The sequence below is a fragment of the Dinoponera quadriceps genome, unplaced genomic scaffold (genome assembly GCF_001313825.1).
Source record: "Dinoponera quadriceps isolate SergipeBrazil2010 unplaced genomic scaffold, ASM131382v1 scaffold2791, whole genome shotgun sequence".
NCBI lineage: Eukaryota > Metazoa > Arthropoda > Insecta > Hymenoptera > Formicidae > Dinoponera > Dinoponera quadriceps.
In genome coordinates, this window is record NW_014557037.1 from 89,723 (window position 1) to 105,454 (window position 15,732).

Genomic DNA, 15,732 nt, shown 5'->3' on the forward strand with positions numbered 1-15,732 from the left:
GAGAGAGAGAGAGAGAGAGAGAGAGAGAGAGAGAGAGAGAGGGCGAGGGAGAGAAAAAGAGTCACTCGTCACTTTCCAGATGCGTTCGGATCGGTACGAGAAATCGGCGAGTTGCTTCGGAGCGCTGCGAAGAAGCGTTCGTTTGTGCACGCAATTTCATCGACTTTATACCCTTCTTCTTTCAGTAGGCGAGCCGGCGAGACGAATTGCTCCTAAACTAATTTCTCGGACTTCGCGGGCGTTGGAAGTACTCGTTACTCTGCGACGATTTCAGGCACACCTAAATATGCGTTGTTAACTTCTTGTTTCGCAGGTATCCCGAGACCTACGCGTTTGTCCATACGTACGCATACACGCACGCATGCATACACACACGCACGCACACATACACACACATGCACGCGCGTGTCCGCATATTTTTGATACACCGGCACAGCGTGTACACTAGCAGTTACAGATTACTCGTGTTTTTTACGGAGAGAAAGTATGTATACAACACCATTTAGCGATTTAGCTACATAACAGATACTACAGCTATATATACAGATTACTATCGGGACAGAGCGCCGGGTCGCGCCAATCGAAAAGGGTCTGGCGGACCTTTGGAGAAGGTTCGACGAAACGGAGACCGACCGCGTCTCCGTCGAGCACGTTAACGATAATAAAATAATGCTAACATAAACTATTCAGTCGTGAAACATTTATATCGCACTTCACAGAGAACGCTGTTTTGTACATTAAAAAGAACGTTTCCAGAAACGTTTCATCCCCTGAAAAAGAATCGAATCGGCTGCTGGTCTTGGAAGTACTTCGAGTCTAATAAGAGTTGCGATCGCTCACAGGAAGCATCGAAGAAGCTGCGCGCTACTTTCCGAATGTCTCTTTCAGAGCAGAAATATATTCAAGTAATATGAAATTACACAGGTGTTATATGTGCTTATCTTCCAACTTTAACTTGAACACACGCACTCTCTCCAATCGATTTGCATATGAAGATTTCGTAGCCGATGAAAGAGTACAACTATAAAGAATGTATCTTGGAAATAAAAAGGAAAAAAAAACTCGTTACACCACTGGGCTGTTCTTTATAGCCGAACTGACTACATCAGCTTGTCAGCAGTTCTCTTTCCCTCTCTTTTACACGAAGTCATAGTCTATATATCCATTTCTTTTGAAGTTCCGAAAGTGTGCACCAATTCAGCGTCAAAGAACAGGCCTCATAAAGCAGAAATTGAATGAAAATTGTCGAAAATTCGCAGGAAATGTAAAATTGCGATCGAAAAGCGAAGTAACAGTAGAACGATTAATCGACGTTTCTCGTCTCGGCTGAATATCGTTGGAAATGTTTTCTCCCTTTCGCTCTCCGTGTCAAAGGTACTTTCATATAAAACTATGTTACATAATATCAATATCTGAATTTTAATATCTGTCTTCGTGTCGATCGCGGTTCGCATGACGAGTTTCATACACGAGTTAAACGTAAGGTATCATCGCCGGTATATATTGCTATAAATAAAGTTGGCGCTTAAGTTTCGCTCGACATTACTCTCCATTGCAAAGCTTCGTCGGACCTTGACCGTGTTTCGCCCCCGTTGTTGTTATCCTCTCGCCTAACTACATTTCCTTGCTACTTCCTCTCTCAGTTTAAACTTTATTGACTAACGCTCCTCTTAAATGAAGCACGCTCGACGAGGATTATTGTGCTTCGTTTAGGAAGGAAGAAAATATGTATAATCTGTTTTGTATTTTTTGAATTAGCTTTTCGATTCAGCATGCGTTCGCTTGTTCTTGACGTCACCTTCACGAACGCGACGATCACGTATCTTCCATCGTGTATTGCCTTCAGTTGGATTCACGTGTGCAACGAGTAGTGGCGACGCCGCCTGTCGTTCGCTGCTCCCGGAATTTTCGAGTCTTATTTGCGAACACCCGAGCGTTCCGTCCTGGGATCCGTCCCAAGTCCCGAAATCATCGAAGCACGTTCGCATACGGAGGAGAGCTACGACTTAAATGATCTAATAAGAATACGGGCGTGATTCCGTTCGCGTTTGGCCGCTCCTCCCTCGTCTCGACGATTCCCTCGTCCAACGTCGTCGTCGTCGTTCTCCTTCGTGATTACCGAGGCTCGTAGGCTTCATAGACAAGCTCCGGCACCAGAGCCAACGAGAACGTCGCGCCGGTCTGTCTTGCGTACTGCCGTCTCGACGTGATGGCTTCGTGTTACCTGTTGTTCTCTTCCATCACCACCTGCTTGAACACACCGGGCATTTGGCTCTTCACTTCGTGGCTGCCGAGCGCGGTCGTGCCGTCTTTCGCGATAAAAAGCTGAAGACCAGTTGCTGCAACAAGTGCGTTATCACGTTCAGTCGCGAAGCTAACACATTTTTGTAATTTTCAGGACACTTAGGGAAAGGTACGATCGGGGAACGTACTCTCAGAACTCTCGAGATCCGTCTGTTCCAGATTCGTTGCTTTGAGCAGTTCGTCGATGAGAGAATCGGGGTTCGGCCTGGTGACCTCGACTCTGCACAGGACAGGATTACCAGTGCCGTCTTCCGCCTTTTTTCTGCGCTCCAACGCGGCTTTGGCTCGGTCCAGGGATCCAGTTTCGCTGAGACCCGAACCGCCGGAAGGATTTCTGCCGGGACGAATGTACTAATTATTTTCGTCGCGTGCGTACCACGACATCGCCTCGCAATGTTAAACCGAGCACTGACATGGGGAGCAAGGAAAAAGTACTATCCGGTGAAATCAGATGGTTATGAAACGAAAAATTTCTTTCGTAACAATTTAAATTTCCTCCTTGCAACTCATTGACGCACGTGTTATCGTTAAACTCGTTCGTTTCCTCGAGATCACTGATAATAAACGTTATGGAAATAATATGAAAACAAACTATAATTACAACTTGCTCGTGTACTATGCGGATAAACGTGTTTGGATCAGCGAAAGATGAAAGGGTCGTGCGTTTCTAAAATATGAATGCCTCGATCTAACATTTCTTTCATTTTACTTCAATCTCACTGATTTTCCCGTACAGTAGTGTACAGTTTTTATAATAGTGTATAGTGTTTATACAAGCGACAAGTACAAGATGTATCAGAGAGTTGTAATTTACATATAACTGTGCAGTTCGAGAGAGCGATTCTCTCCCTTAGATTGAAAATATATTCTCTCAAGTAACAAGTGCCATGTCAGTATGTTCGGAATTGTCTGGACTAAGGTGAACGTATACTTATTCGATAATGTCGCGGGGAAACACCGCGGTGCAACACAAGTGACCGATAAAATGTACAAGGGAGTGAACGTGTCTTTGTCATGTGGGGATAAGTAAGAATCAACGTATAAATAAGGTAGACGCGCGATTATTCTCGTGCGAGCGGTGTTTGAAATGATTAAACGTACACATGGAGATTGAGAGAAGGAACATTAGTCAGGCGAGAAGAAGGATAGAGAGAAAGAAAGAGAAGGAGCGTGCGAAAGCGAAAGAAATTTCAATAAAGTGCAGCTCATTTGGATCTCACTAGCGAATAACACTTTTGGCATTTATTTTCAAAAGCAAATTTGCGAAAGCTGTCTCGCACAGTACATCCAAATGAGCTCACTACGGATATATCGTGTTACTCTTGTGTGATGACTCAAAATCGCAGATATATATGTATTGTCCCATTTTATTTTTGATAATCAAATATCTTAAAAAATATGAGAGATACGGAAAAATGTTTCAGACAAAAGTTATACGGTCTCCAGAGGGACAGATAACGATACAATTTATTTATTTAAAAAAAAAAAAAAAAAAAAAAAAAAAAAAAAAAAAAAAAAAAAAAAAAAAAAAAAAAAAAAAAAAAAAAAAAAAAAAAAAAAAAAAAAAAAAAAAAAAAAAAAAAAAAAAAAAAAAAAAAAAAAAAAAAAAAAAAAAAAAAAAAAAAAAAAAAAAAAAAAAAAAAAAAAAAAAAAAAAAAAAAAAAAAAAAAAAAAAAAAAAAAAAAAAAAAAAAAAAAAAAAAAAAAAAAAAAAAAAAAAAAAAAAAAAAAAAAAAAAAAAAAAAAAAAAAAAAAAAAAAAAAAAAAAAAAAAAAAAAAAAAAAAAAAAAAAAAAAAAAAAAAAAAAAAAAAAAAAAAAAAAAAAAAAAAAAAAAAAAAAAAAAAAAAAAAAAAAAAAAAAAAAAAAAAAAAAAAAAAAAAAAAAAAAAAAAAAAAAAAAAAAAAAAAAAAAAAAAAAAAAAAAAAAAAAAAAAAAAAAAAAAAAAAAAAAAAAAAAAAAAAAAAAAAAAAAAAAAAAAAAAAAAAAAAAAAAAAAAAAAAAAAAAAAAAAAAAAAAAAAAAAAAAAAAAAAAAAAAAAAAAAAAAAAAAAAAAAAAAAAAAAAAAAAAAAAAAAAAAAAAAAAAAAAAAAAAAAAAAAAAAAAAAAAAAAAAAAAAAAAAAAAAAAAAAAAAAAAAAAAAAAACGGTCAAGATCGTACAAAAGTTATCGCCATTTTTCTTTTGAATACATGGCGATGATTTTTATATGAGATTGAAAAAAAGTTTATTTAAATTAATTTTGTCATTTGTTCCCCTTGAGACTGTTTCAAACTTTCGTCTGAAACATTTTTCCGTATCTCCCATATTTTTTTAAATATTTAACTATCAAAAATAAAATGAGACGAGCCTGTATATATACATATTTATGGATAAAAAAAAAAGGAGAAGAAAGAGAATATAACGAGAACGCATGAAGTGTATCGTCGAGCAAATCTTCGTGCGCGTGCTTGACGTGCGACAAGTGCATGCGTTTAGTGCGCGATAAGCGTGCAGAAAGCGTAATCTCTTGGAGTGAATCGCGTGAGCAAACGAGGAAGCGAGGAGTCCAGGGAGAGCGGCGAGACATTAGTGCAGAGCGTCGTTCCTGCCGGGCCATTGGCGGTGCGACTTTCGGAAAGCGCGGTGAACCAATTTGACTAATAGCGTCTTTGTAGCGCATAGGATGTCCGCTTTTCACCGGCGAGCAACGATGCTCGGCGGACGCGGTTTTCGCAAAATTCAAATCGCTTGTTCTAAAGCGCAACTGCACGGTGAAATTAGATTTCCTTCGTAACTCGCTAGCGCGCCGGCAACGAGAGCGAGCACGGAAAGCACTTAAGCCTCATTAAGGTTCGTTCATTCTCGAGAATTCCGACCGGCCAGCCGTTCGTTTCATCACACACTTTCATCCCGCCGCGCAATTAAGGCAAACGATGATTCCTGCTCATCTCTCCGTGTGGAATATTTTGCGTCCCGCACGGAGTGGATGTGTCGTTCCTTATGTCGCGGGAATGTAAGCGTGATGCAGTGAAAAAAAGCGAGAGAGAGAGAGAGAGATGTATGGAGAGGGTATACGTAAGACGAAAGCATGGACTGACGGTGGGGTAATGCTGTTTCGATGCTGCGAGCTCGGCGGAGCGACTTCCGGTACCCCTAACGAGGACTCCTCCGAGTCCGCTGGACTGGTGGCGACCGTAGCCAGCTTGCCCCCCGCCCCGTCCAGCAACTTACGGTGGCCTCCGCCGATACCCCTGCAAGGATTCACAAAGCCATCCAAACTGGAAGCACAGCTGCCGCGTTTGCCGTTTTTCCCTGTTAGGTACTTTTCCACACATAAAGGCAGTCGACCCTTGACTGGAACGGTCGATATAAATAGCACGCGCGACAAAATTCTTTATCTTTCTTTCCACAATGAGTCAGGGAATTAGATGAGAAAAATAACGGTGAGGTACAATTAACAGCAATAAGTTCGAAATTTATACCATAATGTTTCGATTGATTTTTAACCATTTTTGTTCTATGATATCTTGCGAAATACCCGCGCTGAGAGAAAGATAAAGTTGGTCTTCACCGTAATAGTCAAAGGTCTACTTGAACGAATCTCGTATATCGTCGTGATAGTTTGCACCTGCGGATACGTAATGCGGATACGGTAATGGAGATAATGAAAGACAGTAAGCTGATAAATTTTAAAGATCGCCACACAGCAACTTTTGTACAGAATTATGAAAGATAAAAGAGAGAAGACCTGATTCACATATCTGACGGGATAGTCGTTAACGATATACATTTTTCGACTGCGTGTTGCGTTGAGCAAATCAAATACGATTATGCATCGTAAACTTTTTGCCGTAGATTTAAGCGAATCGACGACACGCAAGCGAGCATTTAACGGGCCTAGGACTTCCGCCATTGGAGAATTACAATCATTTATCTCGTCTCAAGCATCCTACTCCCAAAACCAAAAATCGAAAAAAACGTCAAACCAAAACAAACGAAAATACGAGAGAAACACAAATGAAAGTGATCAATTAAATGGGGGTGGATAAAGCGTAGGGTTGGTGAACGAAACTTGGATGAAAAGTACTTATAGTATCGGGCAATAATTCAGGATGTACCTCAAGGTGGAAAATGTATATATATATATATTACACAAAGAAGAGAAACATCGGAGAAACGCTTCTTCGAGCATTCGCTGGCTCGTCACGATAGAAATAGTAATTACGCAGGTCGGGCATACAATAAACGCCGTTAACGATTTGTAAGAGAGATGACCTCACCTTCGAATAATGGCAATTTGATGCGAGGATAAAACGCAACATACCTCTTGCCGTGATCAAGACGTAATAAACGTCCGCGGGAAATATCTCCTCCCTGAACGACCGATAGCGCGATCGGATAGATGTTAACAATCCGAGATGGAGGAGAGGTACTCGCGATGCGTAGATCGTTTCGAAAATTGGAAAAAGGAGAGATACACGGCGGGGAGAGAAGACAAAGACGTCGTAGGAACTAGGGGCAAAAGGGGAGGGAAGGAAGGAAGGAAGGAAGGAAAGAAAGAAAGAGAAAGAGAGAGAGAGAGTGGGAGAGGGGGAGAGGAGATGGGAGAGAGCGAGACGCTCTTGAGATCTCTCGCGGAGGATCGCGAAATTGAAAACTCACTGATAAGTGAAACCTACCTGAGGGCCTGGGCTGTCGTCGCGGAACGTAGCGAGGCTCTTTGATTGTCGGGCCTATGGAGAGGATCGGGAGAGGAGACGGCTCTGGCCTGATCGACCAGTCGCAAGACCGGGCTCGTTTTGCCCTTCTCGATACAGTCGCAGGTCTTGGACATGCCGCGCCAGCCCGCGTGAGTGATTTGCGGCTTCGCGATCGGGTGTTCGGTCGGGACGTTACCGTCATTGGTCGTTGCGTCATGTTCGTCGCGCGCCTCGTAGCTGTTTCTCTCGTAATTTTTGCGCGCATGTCGCGGCACGTCGGGCACTCTGAAGATACCGGGTGCCACCAAAGTGGCGAGGGGCTCGTCGCTGGCGTAGTCGCGGCGGTCGCTCGGTCGCGAAGTATCGCTCGGGAAACCGTTCCGAGGGCGAAGCGACGGCTCTTGCTGCTTCCCGACCGGGCGAACCGCGACCGCGCTCGAGTCGTGCGCGTCGCTTGCGCGACAACGCGATGAGAGCGGGCTCGACGCCGACCAGAACCGAGTTCTGGAGACCATGTGCGACAGGGAGGACGGGTGTGACAATAGGGGCTCGACAGAGGTGTCGGCTTGACAGGCGAATGGTTGTGCGGGTGGGTTCTGGTAGGAGTTCGGGATTCGTGGTGCCCATACCGGCCAGGAGGGTGACCTATAAAGATCACAACACAAATGTACAAGCATGCAAAAATCATAAACTCATCATATAGAAAGATAGATATGTATATATATATAATAAAGTAGAGGAAAGACGTACGTAAAGTAGTAAAAAAAAGATAGAGAGTCCAGAGTCTCGTAGTTACAGTCGAGGGACTGAGAATGAAGAGATCGCTTGAGGCTGGAGCAGAAACAAAAAAAAAGGTTTTCTCGCGTTATTCATTCGCTCTGTCATTAGCGTTGTCGCTCCTTGGAACAGAATTCGGCTAGATACACACTTCGACGCGTATAGTTGTTGTTAATTCGAGAATGAGACGAGTTACTTGCCGAAACTGTATTAACGGTGCGATCAAGAGATTAAAGGTGATTTCTTTTCTTTTCTTTTTGCGTTGAGATATCGACAATGTTGATGAAGCCAGAGATGTAGCGTGACATGGCTCAATCGTCTCGTTAATAAAGCCACATGTCTCATGCATATTCGAAGAGTTAGTTGTATCACAGCAAAATATTACGGACAGGATATATATCTATTGTTATAGATAATTGTACGCTCGTTGCAATCAACAGTCGCGTTCCTTCGTGTATTATTTTCCACTTCTTAACTCATGCTCGCCGTTATTATCTCATAAAAGTATATATTTTAAGGTATATTAGAAGGAAGGTATATACCCCGAGTATCGTGACAGATAATCTCGAAGTCTAGCAAAATGTGTTAGGTCGACATTAGATACGAATAGCGACGCGAATCGCGAGGAACTTTCAAGCCGGCATTGTTAGTGAAGAGAGGACTCTGGACACATCCTCGATGACGTAAAGTTAAACGCTCGAATCCTCGCGGTACAAACCACCGTGAATAAGTCCGCTAGTTTGTACAGATGTATAGCAGGTAGCGCGAAAGGTCTCGAGACCGTTCGCGCGATGTCGCGTCAAGACGCGCGACACGCCTTACCTAATGTGACCGCTGTCACCGCTACTGCTCTGCCTGCTGTGCTGGCTGTGTGAGTTGAGAGAGCCGTAGCCGGATCCTTTGCTAAGTTGGCTGGTGTTGCTGCTGTTGCGCGAATGCCCCGATTCCGTGTGCGCTTCCACTAGAGCTTCCACCACAGGGACTGCTGACGGCACGATCTCGCTTAACGTCATTGAATCGTACGTCTCCGTTCCGCTGAGAAGTTCTGGATCAATCGATTTCATTTGATTTTTATGCAAAGTCGGAAGAGTCTTCTTTTCACAATCTAGGTATTTCGTATCATCACCAACGTTTCGCACGATTTTATACAAGTACGATATTCTCTGTTATAATTATAGATAATACAAAACGGAAGAAGGTTACCGGAGGTGAAGAGTGCGGGTCTCTTTTTGGGAAGACTGCCGAAACCACTGCTGGCACTGGCTATACTTCCTGCTAGAGAACCGGTAGACACGTAATCCTCCCGGTTACTACATCTCTCGGATGTCGTCACTTCATCGCCAGTAACGCCAGGTACACCCTGCACTCCAGGCACTGCCAGTTGCGTCTGCTTCAATGACGGAGAAGGGCTGGAGAGATAATCGATCCGTTAATCAAAAGGACTCCGTACCACGATGGGAGAGTCCTCCGGCAATTATTCAAGCACGGAGACGTATAAGAAAAATGAGAAAATGGGAAACATGTTGGTGAGAGAACTTTCGACAATATTATAATTCAATCCTTTTGTGAATATTATGATTAAAAGATTATTTTTCTCGTTCACAACAAATAACGAAAAATCAACGGCCTCTAACTTTTAAATATATATAGATAATGAGATGGTTCAAGAATCACTTTGCAAATTAAAGTTTCTAATTTTCACATATATTGCTGAATAAGAATTTTAATTAATTTTTACATTGTTACGTAAATATAAATCGAGATTGTAAATGGCAACATTTTTAATAGTTTGCCGAGTAAACAAAAAATCTGAGACCATCTGAGCACGTAGTAGCAAGATTACGATGCGCTTTTTTTCACCGAATTATTCAATGATAAAGTAAAAATGACAATTTTTTTTAAATTACTCACAATGAATGAATCGGTGTACAACGTTCGTCAAGCAATGAATAATAAATTGAAATTTTTTTTCCAAATGTATTTATTGTATTTCTAATAAATATTAATTTTCATTGTAAAAAATTAACTAAGAGATATAAGGTTGAGAATTGAAGTTTCGTTTCTTATTTAACACAATTTCTTGATGATAAACTCTGATGATAAACAATATTGATTTTATGAATGTAATATGGTTGAAAACTTCAAGCTTTAAAATGTTTCCTAAACCATTTCGCTATCGTTATTTTTACCAAAGTTATAGCCAGTTGAATTTCACCTATGTTTTAATAGAATAGAAAATGTACGTCTCATTAGTCTTTGAGTCATACTACTTGAGAAATAGAAGCAGGTCCGATTCTACTATTGTGTCGTATTATGACCTCATTTTTTTTTATAATATGAAGTGTGTACAAAAAGGAATACAAAGTTTAAAGACTAAACCTATTCAATCTCCATAACTTATCACGACTTCAGTTTTTCAGTAAATGCAGTAGCAGTTCGTAACGGAGATTTCGGAAATAATTTTCAAAAATAACGGGTGTAAGAATATGATTAGATGCCTTATTTTGAAGAACACATAGAGGTCCGTGCAAATTGAATATAAACATCTTAGACTCATATTCTCAATTCACTTTTTATCAATAAAAGTAATGTAAATAAAAGTAAGTCTTAAATGTGGCTTCTCAGTCAATCAGACGATTTATAAAAAAATCATTTACATTGAAGGCAGTAACACTGCGGAGTAAGGAATAGGGAATAAGATAATTCTTTCAGGCACAAGACGTAAAACATGGCCTACAATGGGCAGTAGGAGTGTGTTTATAAGAAGAGTAAGAAATTAACCGATCATAGTCGATTACTCTCCTTATATTTGAATATGATTGGTCAATTTCTTATTCTTACTTCTTACGAACATACTCTTAATGTCCATTGTATACTACGCTTAACACCGGAAGTAAAGAAAACGGATCATTCCCATTTCCTACTATCTTACTACCAATCAATACTCTATTCCTTACTTAATACTGCTTATTTCCAATATAGACGATCTTTAAATTTTTTTAGAAGTACTTTTATCAATAAAAGTGAGCTGAAAATATGGAACTTAGACCTGCTATTTTAAAGAGTAAATAAATAAGGGGTCTATACAAAGAATATACCGATTTTGAAACCCGTTATTTTTGCAAATTAATTCTAAGCTCTCCGCTACGAGTCGCCACCGTACTTACTGAGAAATTAAAGTAGTACGACACAACGGCTGGTCAAGTGCAATTTCTTTTACATTAAAAAACAAGCCAAATTCAACGGGCTGTGATTATGGTAAGAATTTTGACTATTATATGTGAGAAAAGTAATTTTTTTAATTATTAATTGTACTGTGTATTTTTCGTATATATGTATACATACATATGTGTGTGTGTGTGTGTGTGTGTAAATATAAAGTGTGACCAACATATATCTCAGAAACAAAGCATCTTACAAAACAATGTTTCATATAAAAGTTGTATGATTTCAAAGGAGACATAAGATGGTGGGAACGATTTGACCTTGGATTGTTATTTGAAGGTCACATGAAGGTCACCTTGAATTTTTTAAATAGAATCCCCCACTTTTTATTATATATTGTTCTAGCTTATCTCGAGAGTAAAACACTTTAATAAAATATTTTTGCATTAAATACTTTTCGAGTTATAAGGCTTGAAAGTTGAGGTACTGTCGACATTAAGCACTACCCAAGAAAAAATTCAAGGTGACCTTCACGCGACCTTCGAACAACAATCCAAGATCAAATCGTTCCCATTATTTTATGTCCCCCTTCTAACCATACAACTTTTGTATGAAACATTGTTCTGTAAAATGCTTTGTTTAGATGTACGTTGAGATATACGTTTGTTACATTTAAATTAATTTATCCTGTATATCATGTATGCATTTGAAACTTAAATATATTCTGACATTGTGTATATGTGTATATACAAAAAACACCCCAAAAAATTTTATTCTACAAAAACTCAAAGATTCGTGGAATCTCAGAAACAGATATTAACAAAAATAAAAATACCCAAAAAATACCCCAAAAAATTTTATTCTACATAACCTCAAAGATTCGTGGAATCTCAGAAACAGATATTAACAAAAATAAAAAGAAATATCGTTCAGGCTGTGCAATTAAGCATGCATAGGAACTGTTGGGGGCGTCCTTTTTAAGATAAATAACTATCTTACACTTTAAATAGGATATCTCCAGAGAGCATGTTCATTTTGATGGCTACACGTAGCATAGAATTATCCTGACGATGTCTCGCGTCGTATCCTTCCAAGAGACATCTTCTTCGACAAAGGCCAGCTCCTGCGAATTCGGCCAGATTCAGATCGGTGAAGCCTAGTTTCTGGAAGGATCTGCCTCCTTTCAATTCCTACGATATGGAAGAAATTTATAAGTTAACGCGATGTTATGAGTTGATTATTCGCGTAAAAACGCGTTCATGTCCAATTCTTCAAATTCGATCGAACTTGAAGGATCAATAGAGAAGTTTAAGATAAAAAAAGCACTGTACGCGCTATTGATCTTTGATGTCTTAAACAGTTATTACTGTTGTTTCTTCCAAGTTGAAATTTGAAAAAGAGATGCTCTGAAAGTCTTTATAACGGATCCAATGTTAAATAATTTGTCAAAATAGATATTCGAAATTATGTAATATTATGTGCTAATTTTTACATCTAATAACATTTCTCCATATTTCGCAGGGGCGCGCATGTTCGCCAGAGTAAATAAGAGAAAAAACGCTCGTGAAAACAAAAGTTAGAAGAGCCTTTCTCATTGCGCTCCCAGCACGAGCTGCTCATCTATTCATCTCGAACAGAAAGTAAGTTGGCCGTTGCTACTCTCACCTTTCTCACGGATATCCTCAGGATGCACGGATCGAGCACGCCTGTGGATGCATTGGCGCTCATCTTGCATAAAAACTCGAACTTAGCGTTCCACCTAACCGTGTGCTCTTGCACCTCCTCCCTGCGAAAATAGAGAACAAGTTTCGAGTTACGGCCGAGAGAAAACACTTACAATCGTATTAAGCGAGGTCTGCCATGAGAATTTAAAGCGTAAGATTTAAGAAATTGATCAATCACAATTGATTTTTCTTCTATAGTTCGACTGTGATTGGTCAATTTCTTAAAACTTAGAGATTAAAGCATCTACTGTAGACCGAAACTTACGGGAGACAGGTGTATAACAAATAACGCGTTCAATAAGAGAATACCCGCGAGATGTTCTCAAGGACGCCGCGAGTCGCGGAAGGACGCGTCTCGCGAAAATCGTTGCGACAAAAGCTACTCTAATAATCTACGATCGCGTATCCAATAATGCTTCTACATTTTTAACAATCCTTCGCATTTCTCCCGAGAGCTTGCGGTGTTCTTCCGTCCGACGACTAAGTTTGCGGGCGCGGTAACGCAGTCTCTATGCTGCGCGCGCGCGAGAAAGAAAGAGAGAGAGAGAGAAAGAAAGACGCACGTCCGTCTAATGCAAATGAAGACAAATTGGCGCGTATGCATAATGCCGCGCGATCAGCGTTTCAGTTCCGTCGGGAACATGAGGAGGACGTCAATGAATCATGATCTGAAATGACACCGCCGTCTCTCCCGCCGTCACTGCTGCGCCACTTCCTCCTCCTTCTCGTCGGGTCCTTGACCGACATATCTCATTAATAAAACACGCCGATTAATATTCAGCGCGTTTTCACTTCCGGTAAGAGCGTTTCCGCCGCATTCCCACTACGATCGAGATCGGCGTCGTAAACAATTTCCGAGCTACCGACGACGATTCGTCCGAGTTTCATCGACTAATTGCACCCGCGACTGATAATTGGATCCTCAACACATCGGCGAGTCGCGGTTCACACATGGTGTTTACACACAACACAACGCCATCGTTATCGATAATTTTATCAATGAAATCGTAATTAACCCTTCGCCATCGATTGCCGCGTAATTCCTGCGCAGTCAATTATGCATTCGATGACGCAAAAACCTACATTGCACATAGGCTCAGCGTTGACGTGTAAATAATTCCCACGCACTCCGCGATCGTTCGAAAGATTCGTATATTATTATTAATTAAGCTTAAGTGGCGAATAATGTTCCATTATATATTTCCGACTTTACGTAATAAATCGTTGATGAGCCTCACTGCCGTGGTATATTTGTGCCTGATTATTAATTTAACAGCGGAATGCTCGTGTTACATTCCTCGACACAAATATGCGTATGTGTACAACTGTACAACGTTGTGTACAACTGAGCATTGTCGCCGAAAAATAACCATTCGACGATACGTTAAAATTGTCCGCAACTGTAATACGCGAGTATTCTCCCGACTACGAGTCGAAATTGACAATGATATATCGAAGTAAATCACGACGCATCCTCTCTTCTTTTCCGTTCTCTTCAGCTATATAATAGTTTTTGCCCTTCTGTCTTGCGGATATCTAAAGCGAGCGATCAGGTTGCGGAGGTCGATATTGACTCATGGTGTACCGAATAATGCGTGATGACACGAGTTTAAAATAAACCTCGTGTGCGCAACGCCCACCGCTCTGCGGGCGCCCACGTAACCCCGAACAACTCTCTTATCGTAAATACCATCGCAACCCTCTCTTATTGTTAAGGGAGAATATAGGTGGAGCGGTGAATGGTAGCGAGAAAGAAACGTAGGGATGCGTTCGATGCGGCAGAACATATGGAATGATTTCGGCTAAATTCATAACACAAACGTAGTGGTAATTCGAGAAAGAAATGACGATTTTTTCGAAAAAAAATTATGGTAACAGGGAGTTAAAAATAACTGGGTGACTGACGTCAATTGAGCATTTTATAGTCTGCATCTGGCGGCGCGCTGTATTTTACAAACCTCTGCTGGTAGCTCTAACACAAAGAAACAAAATGGTAACTATACTAGAATGAGATGTTAATTAGACGCTAATTTAGTATTGCATCGCCGATTTTAGAGTTCGAGCTGTTCGGCAGAGACTCGCGTTTGAAAATAGCGCGGAAATAGCTGGCTTACGTCAATCCAGCACTCCCACTATTCGAAAAGTATGTACATCGCAATTTAATACTTTTTAGATGCTTCAAAGAACGATAAACAAAATTGAGATATTTACTTTAGTTTAATTATACTTTATTTAGTTAATTATACTTTAACGTTACATTATATTGTATTGTATTGTGTGTATTACATTAAAATGTATTAAAATAAGTAAATACATTAATGATTAAATCTTAGCAAAGTTTTTTTTTTTGTACTACTTTTTCGCGCATTATATTCTCTTGATGCTAAAAAGTAAAAAAGAAAAACTGGAAATTGAGAAAAAGAAATTCGTAAGTTTTTCAAACCATTTCCAGCCGGAAAATCATGCTATTTCCTCGCTCGTTATATTCTTTTGATGTTAAAATACGAAAATTGAATATTAAAAATTCGAAATTTTTAAATTTTCCGTTGGAAAGCTGTACCATTTCCTCGATTATTATATTCTCCTGATACCAAAATGTGAAAAACAGGGAACCGGGAAACCAAATTTTTTTTTATCAAGAGAATATAAATATAATGAGCTAAGAGTTGGCATTATTTTACTGCGGTCATCTCTTCGTTCATTATATTCTAACATCAGAAGTATAAATTTCAGAAAAAAGAAAAACCCCGATTTGTATTAGGAGAATAAAACGGGGGATGAACAATTATTAAAAACTAATTCAAGTAGTACAAATCAACGACAAATCAGAAGATCGACATTTTTCACGTCCAGACAGTCTCTTGTAGAAAGGGATTGAAGAGAGAAGATTTAAATAAAAAGTAAAAATATTATAGCTTAATGAAATTTTTTTTTAAAGTGTATGTATCAAAATGGTTAATGACTTTTCTACTCAATTTCACCCGTTCTATTTGCACATTACAGGAACCGAGATTAGTTTGGAACATCTTGTATAATATGTGACACTCAATGCAATATAATGATATATAATAAATATAAAATATA

The 15,732-nt window shown here is 39.5% G+C and overlaps 1 protein-coding gene across 6 annotated transcripts in view; it reads right to left on the reverse strand.

Annotated features, from left to right (window-relative positions):
• Positions 1-6: 6 nt before the first annotated feature.
• Positions 7-15,732, reverse strand: part of LOC106748580 (protein FAM102A) — a 51,569-nt gene continuing 35,843 nt past the window's right edge. For 2 of the 6 annotated variants that reach the window (XM_014627244.1, XM_014627247.1), the window contains 8 exons: positions 12,590-12,710; positions 11,924-12,114; positions 8,963-9,168; positions 8,582-8,804; positions 7,733-7,813; positions 6,962-7,627; positions 2,433-2,638; positions 7-2,339 (listed from right to left, as the gene is read on the reverse strand). In XM_014627244.1, coding sequence (XP_014482730.1) covers positions 2,221-2,339; positions 2,433-2,638; positions 6,962-7,627; positions 7,733-7,813; positions 8,582-8,804; positions 8,963-9,168; positions 11,924-12,114; positions 12,590-12,710 — 1,813 coding nt within the window. In that variant the 3' untranslated portion in view covers positions 7-2,220. Of the gene's footprint in view, positions 2,340-2,432; positions 2,639-5,380; positions 5,534-6,961; positions 7,628-7,732; positions 7,814-8,581; positions 8,805-8,962; positions 9,169-11,923; positions 12,115-12,589; positions 12,711-12,913; positions 13,118-15,732 lie in introns of those variants that run through there. The other 4 variants (XM_014627246.1, XM_014627248.1, XM_014627245.1 and 1 more) reach the window with 4 other exon arrangements.